The sequence below is a fragment of the Temnothorax americanus genome, unplaced genomic scaffold (assembly GCF_048541705.1).
Source record: "Temnothorax americanus isolate GAGA-0224 unplaced genomic scaffold, ASM4854170v1 Scaffold7, whole genome shotgun sequence".
Taxonomy (NCBI): domain Eukaryota; kingdom Metazoa; phylum Arthropoda; class Insecta; order Hymenoptera; family Formicidae; genus Temnothorax; species Temnothorax americanus.
Window position 1 is genome coordinate 5,999,632 of NW_027509792.1, and position 14,463 is coordinate 6,014,094.

At 38.9% G+C, this 14,463-nt stretch overlaps 4 protein-coding genes across 7 annotated transcripts; 2 read left to right on the plus strand and 2 right to left on the minus strand.

Annotated features, from left to right (window-relative positions):
• Positions 1–1,041: 1,041 nt before the first annotated feature.
• LOC143906124 (F-box/LRR-repeat protein 4-like) lies at positions 1,042–5,095 on the minus strand. 4 transcript variants are annotated; one of them, XM_077421928.1, is made up of 8 exons: positions 4,969–5,095; positions 3,666–3,939; positions 3,432–3,564; positions 2,879–3,338; positions 2,635–2,794; positions 2,131–2,503; positions 1,734–2,046; positions 1,042–1,587 (listed from the first exon to the last, which is right to left on the minus strand). In XM_077421928.1, exons 2-8 carry the CDS (start codon positions 3,924–3,926, stop codon positions 1,452–1,454), a joined length of 1,836 nt encoding a protein of 611 aa, XP_077278054.1. In that variant the 5' UTR covers positions 3,927–3,939; positions 4,969–5,095; the 3' UTR covers positions 1,042–1,451. The 4 variants fall into 4 exon arrangements, with proteins under 4 accessions (XP_077278054.1, XP_077278053.1, XP_077278055.1 ...); XM_077421927.1 differs by lacking the exon at positions 4,969–5,095 and adding an exon at positions 4,815–4,956 and having other exon boundaries at positions 3,666–3,937; XM_077421929.1 differs by lacking the exon at positions 4,969–5,095 and adding an exon at positions 4,815–4,956 and having other exon boundaries at positions 1,812–2,046.
• Positions 5,095–6,203, plus strand: Uqcr-11 (Ubiquinol-cytochrome c reductase 11 kDa subunit). Its single transcript, XM_077421949.1, has 2 exons — positions 5,095–5,335; positions 5,905–6,203. Exons 1-2 carry the CDS (start codon positions 5,237–5,239, stop codon positions 6,076–6,078), a joined length of 273 nt encoding a protein of 90 aa, XP_077278075.1. The 5' UTR covers positions 5,095–5,236; the 3' UTR covers positions 6,079–6,203.
• Positions 6,204–6,216: 13 nt separating this feature from the next.
• Positions 6,217–13,885, minus strand: LOC143906122 (rabankyrin-5). The gene is made up of 13 exons (XM_077421924.1): positions 13,548–13,885; positions 13,289–13,478; positions 13,076–13,185; positions 12,728–12,987; positions 12,510–12,659; positions 9,504–9,907; positions 8,591–9,304; positions 8,219–8,491; positions 7,653–8,094; positions 7,380–7,577; positions 7,033–7,273; positions 6,647–6,902; positions 6,217–6,563 (listed from the first exon to the last, which is right to left on the minus strand). Exons 1-13 carry the CDS (start codon positions 13,549–13,551, stop codon positions 6,422–6,424), a joined length of 3,384 nt encoding a protein of 1,127 aa, XP_077278050.1. The 5' UTR covers positions 13,552–13,885; the 3' UTR covers positions 6,217–6,421.
• On the plus strand, positions 10,265–12,120 carry LOC143906133 (uncharacterized). Its single transcript, XM_077421948.1, has 4 exons — positions 10,265–10,932; positions 11,018–11,179; positions 11,257–11,430; positions 11,506–12,120. The coding sequence occupies exons 2-4, from the start codon at positions 11,122–11,124 to the stop codon at positions 11,781–11,783; spliced, it is 510 nt and encodes a 169-aa protein (XP_077278074.1). The 5' UTR covers positions 10,265–10,932; positions 11,018–11,121; the 3' UTR covers positions 11,784–12,120.
• Positions 13,886–14,463: the final 578 nt, after the last annotated feature.

A 14,463-nucleotide genomic window follows, 5' to 3' on the forward strand; every position in this document is an offset into this window, starting at 1 on the left:
AGAAAATAGACCAATCACAGTCGATTATTCTCCTCAAATTCGTTTATGATTGGTCCATTTCCTACAACTCACGACCCACTCGCATTGTAGACCCCGCAATTAAAGGAGCATCAGTCGTATACTAAAAGTTAATAAAGAATTTTGGTAAAATTCAACGAGTTTGTTTATTTAACAAAAAACCTATTAAAATCGTAACACTTTCTATCTTTATCTTTATTTTTAATAAATTTATCTTTAACAAGTGGACATATATGGTGTTGGATCTTGTTAAATTTAGTTTTTTGTTTAAATTAAATACAGTAACAAAAATAGTAACGATTCGCGTTACTTCTTAAAGTAACGGTAACGGTAACGAGTTACTTTTCAAAATTAGTAACGATAATCGTAAAGAATTATTTGTTTTTAATCTGTAACGAGTAACGGTAACTTATAGTTAAAGACATATAATTTTCCCAACTAAGAATGAAATTTATATTACTAATAATTCAAAACCTTTATAATTCCAATAATATCAAAGCAAAGAGTGACAAGCACATGAAAGTAATGAAACTTTTAACAACAAATACTTATATATTAACAAAATGAATGTACAACGTATAGTTCTTTACATCTAACATCACCTTACCAGATGACATTCTAGGTACCTTTCCGGTATTACGCGGACGCTTATATATTGGCTACATTTGGGGCAATACGAATAATGAATAATTTTATATTTATTTTTTATTTTATATCTGAAATGTTTCTTGTTTACTGAGATAGCTTTGATAAGTTGTTTAGTTTCAGCAAAATATAAAAATTTACAACACAAACTTCACAGAAAGTTATTTAAAAACTGTGGCTATAAAAGCCACATAAGAGATCAAATTTTAAACGAATTCTTGAAAGAGACGTGCGGTTGCGGAAAAAAACCAAGAATTTACTGACGATGTTATTAATGATAGCTTTTGCAATATTTCTAAAAAAATGAGTTTATTGCCCAAAAAAGTCAAATTATGAAAAAAAAAGAAACGAAAAGAAGTGTTCAAAAAAATAACAAAATTATAAATAAATACAAATTTATTTTTATTAGGCATTAACTTCTTTTGCACCAGACAATCTTGTGCACCGAATAATTAATAAACAAATTAATAATTTTTATGTTTTAAAATAGTAGACCTAAATTTCATTTGCAAATATATATGTAAACAAAAGTAAACAAAAACTATATTCAAATCATCAGTCGTTGTCGTCGTCGTCGTCGTCGTCGTCGTCGTCGGCGTCGGCGTCGTCGTCGTCGTCGTCGTATGTATAAACAGACACATGTGGATATTTCTCCTTCCATTGATCAACTAATTGATCACTTATATTACATTTTTTGAGATAAAATTTCTGCAGTTTAGGACATTGTTTCAAAATAAGGGAACAATTATCAGGTGTATCAAGTATCACCTGTTCAAAATATAACTTTTTTAAGTGCCTGCACTGCGCCAATAATTCAAATTATGATCAGTGAGGTCAGTAAAAAACAAATAAAAATCTTGCAAGCGTTGATAAGAAGAAAGTAATCTAAATAAACTGTCATTATCATTAATTGGATATTCGTCTCTGTAACAAAAATCATATAATTAGTACAGTATTTTAATTGCGAAGAAAAAAATCATGTAACTTTTTCAAGTACAATTTCAATAAAAAATAAAATACACAATAATGTGTATTTTAAAAGAAAATGTAGCACACACACACACACTTACAGATCAAGGTACACTTTTTGCAAATTCTTACAGTTAGCGAGAGCATTAATACCCTGAGATGTAAGATCATATGCGTACAGTGTATGCATTACTTCCAAATCACGACACGAATTTGCCAACTCTATTAGAACTGCATCATTTACCAACTCTCCCAATTCTACCTCACGTATCCGTTGATTATTTTGCAGTATTTTGCAAAGATGTTCAGTTGTAGTTGTCAGACCACAAAAGTATATACGTTCCAAATTATTTAGCCCCTCGAGATACGAAAATTCTTCGTCGCCTACGCAATCACAATAACTTAGATCCAATTCTAAAAAAAAAATTTACATTATATAGTTGTTATGCAATTTACCCATAATCTTGACAATTATATACATATGCCATACGCATATACCTTTCAAATTTTTGCATGTCTTTGAAATTTCTAAGGACAGTAGAACAGGATTTAACTGTGTTGAGAAAACATCTATGTGGCAATGACTCAAGCTTAAATGCCTTAAACGCCTGCCGCAATTATTAAGAAAGTTAACGAAATCATTAACATCAAACTTGCTTCCTGTAAGACCTAATTGTTGCAAATATTCACATCTAGGTGTAAAATAACAAAATAATTTGCACATATATTTGTCAGATTCAATCCCTCGCAAGTTCAAACGTGTATAGAGTAGAGGATCCCGTGTTAAATTATTGAAGCACCAATTTACTCTGCTCATGCAGCATAACGTTTTCAAATCCAAGTATTTAAATATCATTAGTAGTATTTCATCCTACAAAGATAAAATATATATATATAATATAATACAAAAAATATATATATATAAATACTTTAATACTCAAAGTACGAAATGTCGTTGCAATAAATATTGTGATGAGAAATAGACTTCTTAAAATACTTTACAGGAAGCGCAGATAAACTGCAACGTGATGGCTCCTTATAACTTTTCGATAGAATACGACGCGAATATCTCTGTCCAAGAGGTTGCACGTATCCAGGGATTACCTCTTGAGATGCCTTTTTGTGCTTCAAATTACTTTTATAATTAATCCTTTTTATTTCGCTGCAAATATCATCGGAACAAATGGATTTTCATTATTAACAGAAAAAAAGAATTTAAATATTATCTAATGTACAATAGTAATACCTTTTATAAATAACACAATATTCAGAAAAATTTCGTTGCAGATGAACTATATCCAAATGCGCACTTTTTAAATCTGCTGTTAAATTATGAACATCGTCGTGGTGTGGAGAGTACATGCCGTTAATTCTTTTTAACAGATTATTTAAACTCTCGTTAGTATTTCTAGGAACGATCAAATCTGATGTACCGATAAGCATCACAGCATCCAGTTTTGTATAATAAGATTTACGTGAGCTTTTCTTAAACACTAGTCTGAGCATTTTGGTTTTGAAGTTGCACGGATGCGATAACGGTGGAGAAAATAATCTTGATCCCGGGGGTACAATCTGAGACGATTCATCCCACAACTGAATCCACCGATTATTGATGGAATCTTGAGCCAAAATTTGAATTATGCTAGGATTATATAATTCGTAAATAGAGACTCTGACTGGATATACAGCTTCGTGAAACTCGATATCTTAAAAATAGAAAATATAATTATACTCTCTTCTCAACAAAAGCGTATATCTTTTTTAATAATATCATATTAATTGATTCGAATATTACATACCAATATAATTATTTTCGCTCATCGTCGGATGGCCCACTGTATACCATGGAATAGAATAAATTAAATACTCCTCTGAATCATCGTTATATGTCCGCCACGGAGATATTGAAATCTCGGAACCATCCTTTCTCGACTATATTGGAAAATCGAAATGTGTCAAATAGAAAATCTTGTAACAAATATATATAGATAGCGATCACTTTAATAACAGATAATACCAGGAAATACACATACATCTTTTTCTCCAAAAGAACATGGTAAATCAGGTAAATGAAGGTGTTCGCCATAATTTAAAGAATCGGGTGGTCCAATTATGTCAGGGGCAGTATGGAATATGTTAAAATTCGGATGGTTTCTTCTCGTGGTAGCAAATAATCTTTTCTTCCCAAATTGATAGACAAAGTCAACACTATTCTCTTCTCCTACGGATACTCTGCCGATGTAGGGATATCGACTACAACTCTCGCAATTTAAAGATTTATCGTGGGTTGTCATATTGTCTCGATCTCTAAAAAAAGAAAAAAAATATGGAGAATAATAATTCTTTCTTTTTTAGCATATGCTCTAAAAAATGCATTATAATATTATATATATTTATAATTATAGCGTTAAGATTAACAAAAAGTTTGTCTTGCTTCCAAGAATTCGCATTGCTAGTATATTATACTGACATTATTACATAAGTCTGCACACATGTGTGTGTTGAATATAATTATTAAATAATTTATTATTTAAAAAAAATAACAGTTATTTTTTAATTTTGTTAATGTATAGAAAAAAGAAAGAACAAACAATTACACAATTTTAGATTGCTCACATTCGTGCCAGACTTACGCTTAATTTCTAAATGACTATTAAAGTTCCATTCTACAATTACAATAGTCGTAGATGTAAGATGTAAGACGCGTAAGCAGTAAACTATTGACATGAGATTTTTGTAATCCATGCAAGAATAATATCGATTGTATAGTTAATCAACTTTTACTGCTTACGTGTTATCGCATACTCTTATTACTGTATCTTTTATGACATGTTCCACCACGTGGTAATGTGTTTCACACGGTAGAAGAACATACGGTATATACACACGTTGCACCAAAGAAAAATTGCAAAATTTAAATTGCTTACGTTCGCTACACTTACGCTTACGCTTTTAAAAATGACTTAATAAATTTTTCAAAATATATTTTTTTATTTATTTAATATATCTTTTATCTCATTTTCTGATATAGGTTGTAGCGATCTAACTAAAGTCGCACAACAAAAGGTCACAGCAGTAAATATAAGAATTATTATTAATTATATCTACCGAAAATTTAACTCGGAACTGAATCAAAAAATTAATCAGAAAAACTAATTTCTATCGATTTTCATACCACTTACTGGTTTCTCAGCGAGGCAATTTTGATTTTTTCCGTAAAAAAATGAAAAAGTCAAGAAAGAGAAGAATAATGTTGAAACACGCACGTGCACGCACGTCACGTGGTTAGCACATACTATTGCAAAGAAATGCGAATGTGCAACATATACGACATACGACTCTCGCTGACTCGCTTGGAAGCGTCAGCCAATCACATCTCCGGCAGCCGATTGGTCAATACGCGAAGCGAAGCGCTCTTCGATTCGATGCACGAGACTCTTGAATCTCGATCAATCGATGAATCGAGATAATCGTTCTTCCCGAACGTTCTGAATCCGAAGTTGTGGTTATCTTTCAGCGGTTATTTCGTGGAGCTCTCCTTCCTTCGGAGAAGCTTTTGGAGGCAGTCGACTTCCACGACATCGGAATTATCTTAATTGAAGAAATGTCGAACATACAGAACTTCTTCAAGCGTTATCTGCCGGTAGTCAAGGCCGAAGAGGAAGAGGAAGAGGAGCTGGTGGATCCGCAGACAGTGCTTCGCGTAAGTGACAATCGTTACATAATGTTTTGTCTTTCGAACGCGTGCAAATGTGTCGCCGATTTTTCGAAGCAAAGACACGTTCGATAAGGTTTGAGCCATGATCACGGCTCATGTGCATTTTGTGATTTTGTGTTTGGAAAAATTTTTTATCCAGAAAAAATTTACCAAATACCGGCATTCGATTTGGTTTTTAATATAAAAATAACAGTTTAATAAAATCGGAAAGAAATACGAGCTTAAACACAATTCCTTTTTACAATATACACGAGTATGCTTTCCTGGTGAAGCAAAACAACTGAATTGAAATCTGATTCAAATTTAAATTACCGTTTACAGTTATTCGTGTCGGAGTTATTAATAAAAGAAATCGACATTGGGAGCTTTCCAGCAAGCGACACAAGCCGACACAAACGTCGTTCTATCTTTCTTTTTTGGCAATGAGTAACAAAGACAAAACGATACCTGTGTCGACTTGCGTCGCTTGCTGGAAAGCTCCCATTAAGCATGCTCATGATAATCTAACATTGCTTTGTACCATTTTAATTGACATTTGATTTTTCTTTTTGCAGGAGGAATGCAGTCAACTACCGAAATGTGCCAGTTTCAAAGAGAAATTAGACACATGTAACAACCGTGTCAATTCAAGATCCAACACGGAGGAAACTTGTCTAGAAGAGATCATCGATTACGTGCAATGCGTGGACCATTGCGTCGCGAAGACTCTGTTCAGTAAACTTAAGTAATTGCACATTATACTCCCATAAAGAGCCAACTGTGTTGTTCGCAATGTTAAAGCTATCTCTCAATCGTTGTACATATATAATCAAATACTAGTAATAAAAGATTAACTTATTACAGATGGAAATTATATCGACACGCAGTTTCCTTTTCATCTGTATTTCAACTCTATCAGATAGTTTTAACAAATCTGAACAATATGTATACAATAGGATACATAAAATATCAATGGCGTACAATTACACACAGACTTTCGGTTCAGTTCGTATCTGCCTTTTCTTCGTATAAAAAAATTTTTGGAATGATCCTTTCCTTTCATCAGTTGTCATATATAAATTCTTATTTCAACTATGACGGTTGAAGAGAACCGGTGCCCAGCAATACGTCGAAGCATACGTTGCATACGCGTACCGGCTTGTTCAAGCCAAATTTCAAGATCGGTACATCCTGACCGGAACACTTGCTGCACAAAATTCGCCCACAGTGTCGGCTGAAAAAAAAGGGAAAATAAGATATATGCCCGTTTGAGAGATCAACATGTTCGATTTTTGTGTTAAAACGATCCGACGGTACCAATGATGCTTGCGCATTGTGAGAGAGAATTTTGTTCCGCATTCCAAGCAGCAATCCTTGTCGGACCACGGCGCTTCTTGCGTCAGGGAGTCTAACAGTCTATATAACAGCTGTTTCGTCGCTACTTGATAGTTGAAGATCGTAATTCCATCTTTATTCATCGAACCGAGGCACGCTCCGGCTTTCACTAGCGTTCTGCAAAGATTGCCATTGCCCTTCATGTACGCGATCAACAACGGCGTGTTCCCATCCAAGTCTGAAATATAAATTCAATAGTAGACACAGTGTAGACACATATAATATATGATTTAGTTAAGAGAGAGATTGCAATGTCTTTCAGAATAATTTTAATCTTTTGAATTTTTTTTTTTTTTTTTTTTTTTTACCTGCGTTATTGACTGGATATTGCGACATGCATTCTAAAAATAGGTCGCATATCGTCGCAGCGTTGTCCCTCGCGCATCTAGCTAATTCGTGTAAAGGATTGCGACCCTTGAGATTCACCGCTTCCGCATCCAATGTACATTCGGTCAACAACGTCCGCACCACCGATACATGGCCTTCTCTTACAGCTACGTGCAACGCGTTGTCACCGTCCGCGTTTACCGCGTCAAAGTTGATGTTGTTCTACGCAAAATAAACGGGAATTAGTTTGTCGCGAGATACCATAGGTGTGTCGAGATTAGGACACGATTGTTGATTTCGGTGCTTAGCGCGCTGGTTTCTGTCTTACTTGCAACAACGCGGAAACGACAGTGGCGTGTCCCGCTTTGGCAGCCACATGTAGCGCGGTATTCCTATTTGCGTCTGTATCGTTGACGCGAGCACCCGCCAAAATCAAACTTCGCACTAACATCTCGTTTCCCGACATGCCTGCGAGATGTAAGGGTGGCGTTTGCGTAACGTCGTGTATTCTCGAATTTACGTCTACCTGAAAAGAGACGATCGGCTGCAGATCGACTGGCTTTATATACAACGAACTAGCCACGCGAGTTAAATGCAGTACCTGTATCGACAGTAAAAATAGAATGCTCTCCATGTCACCCTTCTGTATGGCAGTGTGCAAGAAGTTCCTGCCCTTATTGTCGTATTGTTCGGCGGCCTTAGGTAATCTCTCTAATATCGCTTGTGCAGCTTTGTTGTTGCGGACTGTCAGGGCGGTTGCGAAAGGCGTCAGTCCCTTCTTGTCCCTCTTATTCAGATCTATATTCGGATGGTACAGCAGAAGAGAAATGATCTGCGTATGCTGATTCTGTATTGCCACGTGCACAGGTGTTTTTCCCTCCGCGTCGCGGGCATTTACATCGGCTCCATGTTCGATGAGCGTCTGAACGACTTGCTCGAGTCCCCATTGGCAACATAAATGTAACGGCGTGCACTCATCTCTTGCCTCGTCTCCGCCAGCACCGTTTGGACCAGGTCGTCTCGGAGCATTCAAGTCGCATCCACTATGACATAATAAATTGTCATTTAAAAAAAATGAAATACACACAATATCTGAAATATTTTAAATAAATTGTTTGTGATAAATCGAATTATCATTTTTTTTCTCGATTGAAAAAATTTGCGCACCTTCTGATCAGAAACTGGGCGATATCCTCTTTGTTATCGTCGATCGCTCTGTGTAACAACGTTTGCTGACAGCCATCGGGGCCGGGACCCCAACAATCGGTGTCCGCTCCGTGTTTAACCAATATTGACGCAGTATCTTCTTGATCCGAATCCAAAGCGTCCCACAATGGGCATCCTATCGAGGTATCTACGCCTCGCCTGCAAAGAGCTTCCACCACTTCGCCCAGTCTACAATGTACGCATAGTTGTAACGGCGTTTCTCCATTGGCTGTTCTGCGCATACAAAATATTAATTGTTAATAATTGTAAAAGATTAAGACTATGGTTGCGAGTAGATTTTTGCAAGTTTTAATTATTAATTATTAAACTCACTTTGCGTTCATGTCAGCACCATTTTCTAACAGAAATATCGCTGTAGCCGAATCCTCCTTCAATATCGCCTGATGCAACAACGTCAGGCCTTCTTCGTTGCGCTCATTCACGTCGGCTCCAGCTTTTATCAGAGCCAGCACGATATCTTTACCCTTCTTGAACGGTGCTTTAATAGCCAAGCTCAGAGGTGTCTCATTCGCGTTATTCTTAACAGTTAGCTGCGAATCCGAGCTTGTAGCGCCCAACAGCTCGATGACTATGTCAGTATACAGATTCGAAATGGCGAAATGAATTGCCGCGTCGCCAGTGGAAAGGGTAACGACATCGGTCGGTAGCCCGTTTCTCAATAGAGCGGGAGTCAGATCTTTTAAGCCGACCCTGCACGCTTCATGCAGTATCGTGAAACCTTCGTTGTTGGTTTTCGTTAAATTATTATTAGAATTTTCCACTAAGAATAACGCCGCTCCTTCTCTGCGTTCTCGCGTCAAGATATGGAGCAACGTGTCCCCGGTGGCATCGTACGTTGGATTCGGTATAGCGCCCTTAATTAATAGTTTCGACGCGAAGTATTCGTTGAAGGGTTCCGTCTTCATCGCGAAACACAACGGTGTGTCATCTTCGTTCGTAGTTTGATCTACATCTATATTCTTCGCCTCGAGTAACAGATCGAACAGCATCTCGTTTTTCTCCGATATACAACTGTGAAGCGCAGTGCTGTAAAAAGACGGAGAATATATATTATTAAAGAACAAAATCATAAGCAAGAAAAGAATAATCTTGATATATTTAGTTAGAAACGCTACGAATTCTATTTTAAATTCCATCAATCATATAAGCTTTTGCATTACTCGAAATATAACGTGAAAGCTAAAAATTTTCAAGTAGAAAGTTTTACAGAGGGTGACAAGTTTACCATCCCCTGTGGTCTTGCAAGTTCGGATCGATTCCCGCTTGGAGTAATCTCGATCCAACCGCCAGCATGTTTTCCGTATTGTGCTTCGCCACTAGATGCAAGGCAGTGCAGCCTTCCAGTTGCTTAAGGTCAGCCGCATTCTTCGCGCCCTCGTTAATTCTCACAGCCTCGCATAACTTCTGCACGCTGCCATTGTTCTCCAGCTGCTCGATTATGAATTCGGACGAGTAGGAGTCTCCCTTTAAGATAGCCGAATGAAGGAGAGAAAGACCCCTCGCGTCCTTCGCGCTCAGATCCGCTCCGTGTTCCACGAGGGTGCGAGCCAGAGACGGCTGGCGAGTTTTCAGGGCAACTTCTAGAGCCGTTTCTCCTTTGTGATCCACAGCATTGACTGCCTTCGGAAGCTGAACATAAAATAGTCGCAACGTTATCATCGAGAAACAGAAGATATCGAGAGATTCGTCCTCTTCAGCTTGTTTAAAATTGATAAAACGAGGTGCAATTTCACAGCTTGCAAGTTGCATTTTATCGCCAAAAGCATTTGTATATTATAATATAAATCTATACAATAATGGAATATCCTTAACAATAATAAAATAATAAAATAACAACAATAAAAATGATATGAAACAAAGACGTTATAATTAAACACTTGTTTGCATTTTGAACGAACGTATATATTTGAAGTAGCGTTTCAAATATTTTACTTTTGAAACATAAATATCAAATCATAACAACAGTTGTAGAAACTGAGGTTTGAGAATCACTGCTATCAGCGCGCTGGCCTCTGCGAGCTGCGTGCGCTCGCGCGTGCACGTGTGCGTGTGTATACACGCGCTGGAATGGCACGGACGACGGACGGTATCGGGTCAGCGTGAAAAAGTGGAGGAAGTATGGAGATTATTTTCTGATATACATGGAAGACCGAAGGAGTATTAAGGCATAGCCGAGGCGGATGACGTGGCCTGCGGTCCGCCCAACCGACCGCAATCGGCCGTCGACCAGTCGTCGTTCCATTGCGTTTCTGATTCTGATGCGTTGTCGCGCGAGCGCGAGGCGGGTCCGCGACGGTTATCTCGTGGTGTGGTGCGTGTCAAATCAGCAAGCCGTTACGATGCCGTCGTTACGCAAACGGTGAAACCCTGCGATAGGTGGGCACCGCTTATCCGCCGCTCTATTTGGCGACGAACGTCGATATGCCAGTGCACGCTAATTAAGGAGATAATGAGACCGGAAATAAGTCCGATTTGGAAAGATCATCCAGCGGTGAAATCTAGCGATTTCCAACGAATCTCAAACAGAAGATCTGTCGACAATTGAAGGAGTAATTTAATTACCTGTAATTGGTAATTAAAATTGGCGCTTTTAATTCCGCGCAGGATAAGGTTGCTTAGGCAAAACATCTTGACGATATCTTCTATCTTAATTGGTTGGTGAAATTTTAATCTTGAAGAGAAAGGAATAAAAATTTCATGTTAAACGTTAATATAAATGTAATTCAAATATTGTTTCAGATTCTCTATCATTATTATTGAAAGAAGGCGATCAAGTAAATACCTCATTTCTGATTTAAGTAATAATTACTCCTTGATGGAATACGAACGATATCGCGAATAAAATGTACAGCTCAAAGCCAAGTCTGCAGATTATGATATTATGTATCAGTATTCTACCATGTATGTTTCTTTTTATGTAGCATGTATATCGTTATGTAGCAAAAGAACGTGAGATTAATGTCTTGAATGTTTTACAGACATTTCACCAGGAAAGGCGGAAGGTATTTCGTGTTTCAAGTGTCTCATGACGCTCGCAAACCCGGACGATACAGAAATGCTTTGTTCCCATTTCGATGGGAGTGCCAAATTCCAGGTGTTTTGTCCGACTTCGACACTTTGTATGAAGAGAACTGTTGAATACAAGTCTAAAAGTAGGTGGATGACTATCGCAAGCGTCACTGCTAAGCGATAGCGCAGATGTTTGTTTATCGAGCTCCTTTTTTCAGCATCTATAGTGACGACTGTTCAGCGAGATTGCGCCCCTCAGAAATATACTTCTCACACCTACAATGACGCCGATAAACAGTGGTACAAAAAGGAAGAGGTCATAACATCCGCTTACGAGGAGGGTTGTTTTATTGGAGAACACAGAGGCGCGCCTACTGGCCCACCCGAATACTGTTTTTGCAGTTTCCACTTGTGCAATTCATCTCCCCCGCAAATTGGGACGTTTAACAAAGTATGTGGGGCGATATTAGCGCTGCTAATTGTAAGATTGTTGTAAAACTTTATAGTTTATCGCACATAATGTGTTTTTTAAAAGAAAGTGCAATTCGTACGAAAGTTTTGTGCGCACGAGACAAGTAAGGCTCTCCTGTTAATTATGGAGTGCAGAGATCCTTCGTAACAAATTGCAAACATCATACGATACAGAAATACAGGCCTATCCAGTATGAATGACCATAAATAATTAACATGTTTCATACAATTGTTACATCAAATAATATATTTTTAATTTTGTGAGATTTCCGAATTTCTATTTCGATATTTATAATTTGGAATAATACATGGTTTTGAATGAAAAAAAAATGTTCATCAGGAATTAAAGAAAGTATTTTGGAGTAATCTTTCTTAATTTATAGTTAGAAATATTTTATCTGCTAGTAATCTATGTATACTGCCAAAATGTAAGACCAAAACTGTCATTTAATGTTCATAAACAAAGCATACTTTGTGCATGCAAGTACTTAACATTCAAACTCGAGCTGTGAATATTGATTATAATAATATTACCACACATTTAAGATATTTAACAATGACAAATTATAATATTAAATCTCAGTACTTTAGCAGTACAATATTTTCATATTATGTTCATATGCATTGTATGAATTATGTAAGTAATTATGTAACGGCTGATTTGAAATTACTTCAATAAAATTTATTTCAATGCATTATGCGTCACGTTTTGGCTTTCAACGATCAAGAGGCAGGAGAAGAGAACTCTTACCTCAGCGTTGTGTTCCACCAAGTACAGAAACACGACGTCCTCGCGCATCAAGCGTACCGCTGCGTGCAAAGGATATTTACTCTTGGTTTGCAGCAACTTGTACAGCAGAGAACCTGGCATTTCCTTAAAGTCCTCGCCCGTCAGATCTTCCTGCAAGATGCACGGGTATTTTAGGTATAAGGTTAATTCTCTTTACTCTGGCAAATTTGTGATCTTACCCAATGTGCTGAAATTAAGGAGCTGCAATGCTCTTTCAATTTCAGAGTGCCCAGTTCCTCGGCAGCCGAGTACAATCCCACGCAATTCTTCAATCCCACCGTCCCAATCAGATACCTTTCGCACTGATCCACCAACTCGGACAGCTGAAAACCAGCCGCCGCTTTCATCAAATCCAACGTCAAGCGTTCCTGAGCCACTTTGCCTGTGTAAATCCATTTCAGCAGCACTAACGCAACGGCGCTGCTTAAATTGCTCCAATCTGGGAACAATCGCGATCAACGTAACAAATGTAATTAAAGGAAGAACGAGACACGGACGAATATGCGAGATATACAAGCTTGTCTAACCTAAAACGGTCTTTTCGACAAGGGCCGCGTCGCTGAAGAAATCAGTCCTGGCAGACAGCACGAATTTGTGGGCCGGTATCTCTTGGTCGGTCAGTTTTATACTTATATCGCTGAAAACAACAGACATTTTCGGAATCAGAATCGTTAATCCTCTACGTTAATTGTTATTACAAAAAGACGTCTGAGATTTCAGGTTATACGCGTAAGGGATACCTGTAACGATGCTGACGGTACAAGGATGCCACCGTCGCCAGGAGTCTGCCGGCAAATCCGCCCTCCTGCTTCTCGGCCGTGGCGACGGCGTACTCCCGTTGCAGCTCCGCGTTCGAGTTGTACAAATTGACGTATTGCTCCCGCAGCAGGGCCAGATGATGCTGCCACTTCTGCGCCTCCGTCGGATCCTCTGAAACGGATCAGCGTCCGTGTAAGAACGCGCGAACTTGGCGAGGACGGCCAGGTGCCGAAAACTTACCCATGATCGAAAGAGAAGGGGAGAGAGAGAAAGAGAGAGAGACACAGAGACCGTCACGTCCGGCGTTCCGAATTCGGTGGCAGGTGGCATTCGACGCGACGACGTTATCGTTCGTGGCGCGGGCCCGCCGCGCGTTAACGCACGCTCATTAGCACGCGCGCACCGGATCCGTCGGCGAGGAGAGACGCGAGAGAAAAAAAGGAGACGGCCGACGACGAGCCGGAGAAAGGCGGGCGAGATTCCGAGCTAGGGGAGGATCGTCGGGGACCCTCGGGAGAACGCAGAACGCCGCCGCGGCACCGCACATGTGTCGCGCACGCACACACACACGCCCACGCGTCATTACGTTACGGGATCTGTCATCGCTGGTCATCGCACGCGCACGCACGTACATACAACCGCACACGTGCGCGACGAAGAGAGACGACTTGAAAGAGAAAGGGAGAGAGCGGCTGTTCCCCTCCTCTTCTTGACAGTGAATTATCAAGGATTTTTTACAGATCGCTTCGCTCAGCTTCTACGAATAGATTGGAATAGATAATGAAAAGTCGCGCGATCGCGAAGTCGCTCGTTACGCGGAAGAGAGACGAATGTATTCGGAGGAAATAAGACAGTGACGATGGGAGGGGGCGACGAGGGGCGCAATTAGTTAAATGGACTTGAAATTTAAAGCCGCGACATATTGCGCAAAGTGGCCAATGAAGAAGACGCCTGCATTCGGCCACCATATGATCACAAATTATCTCGATTGAATGAAGCGATATGAATCGTTTTGCGAGAGTGTTAGGGCTGATTTTCACGTATCTGAGACCCTGGGCCCTGGGGGGCGAGCGATTTGGAATAATCGGAATTGAAATCCAAAAGCTAAAACATTTACGATCTTTCCCTTGTCCAGATATCGAGTTTTATTATAAAA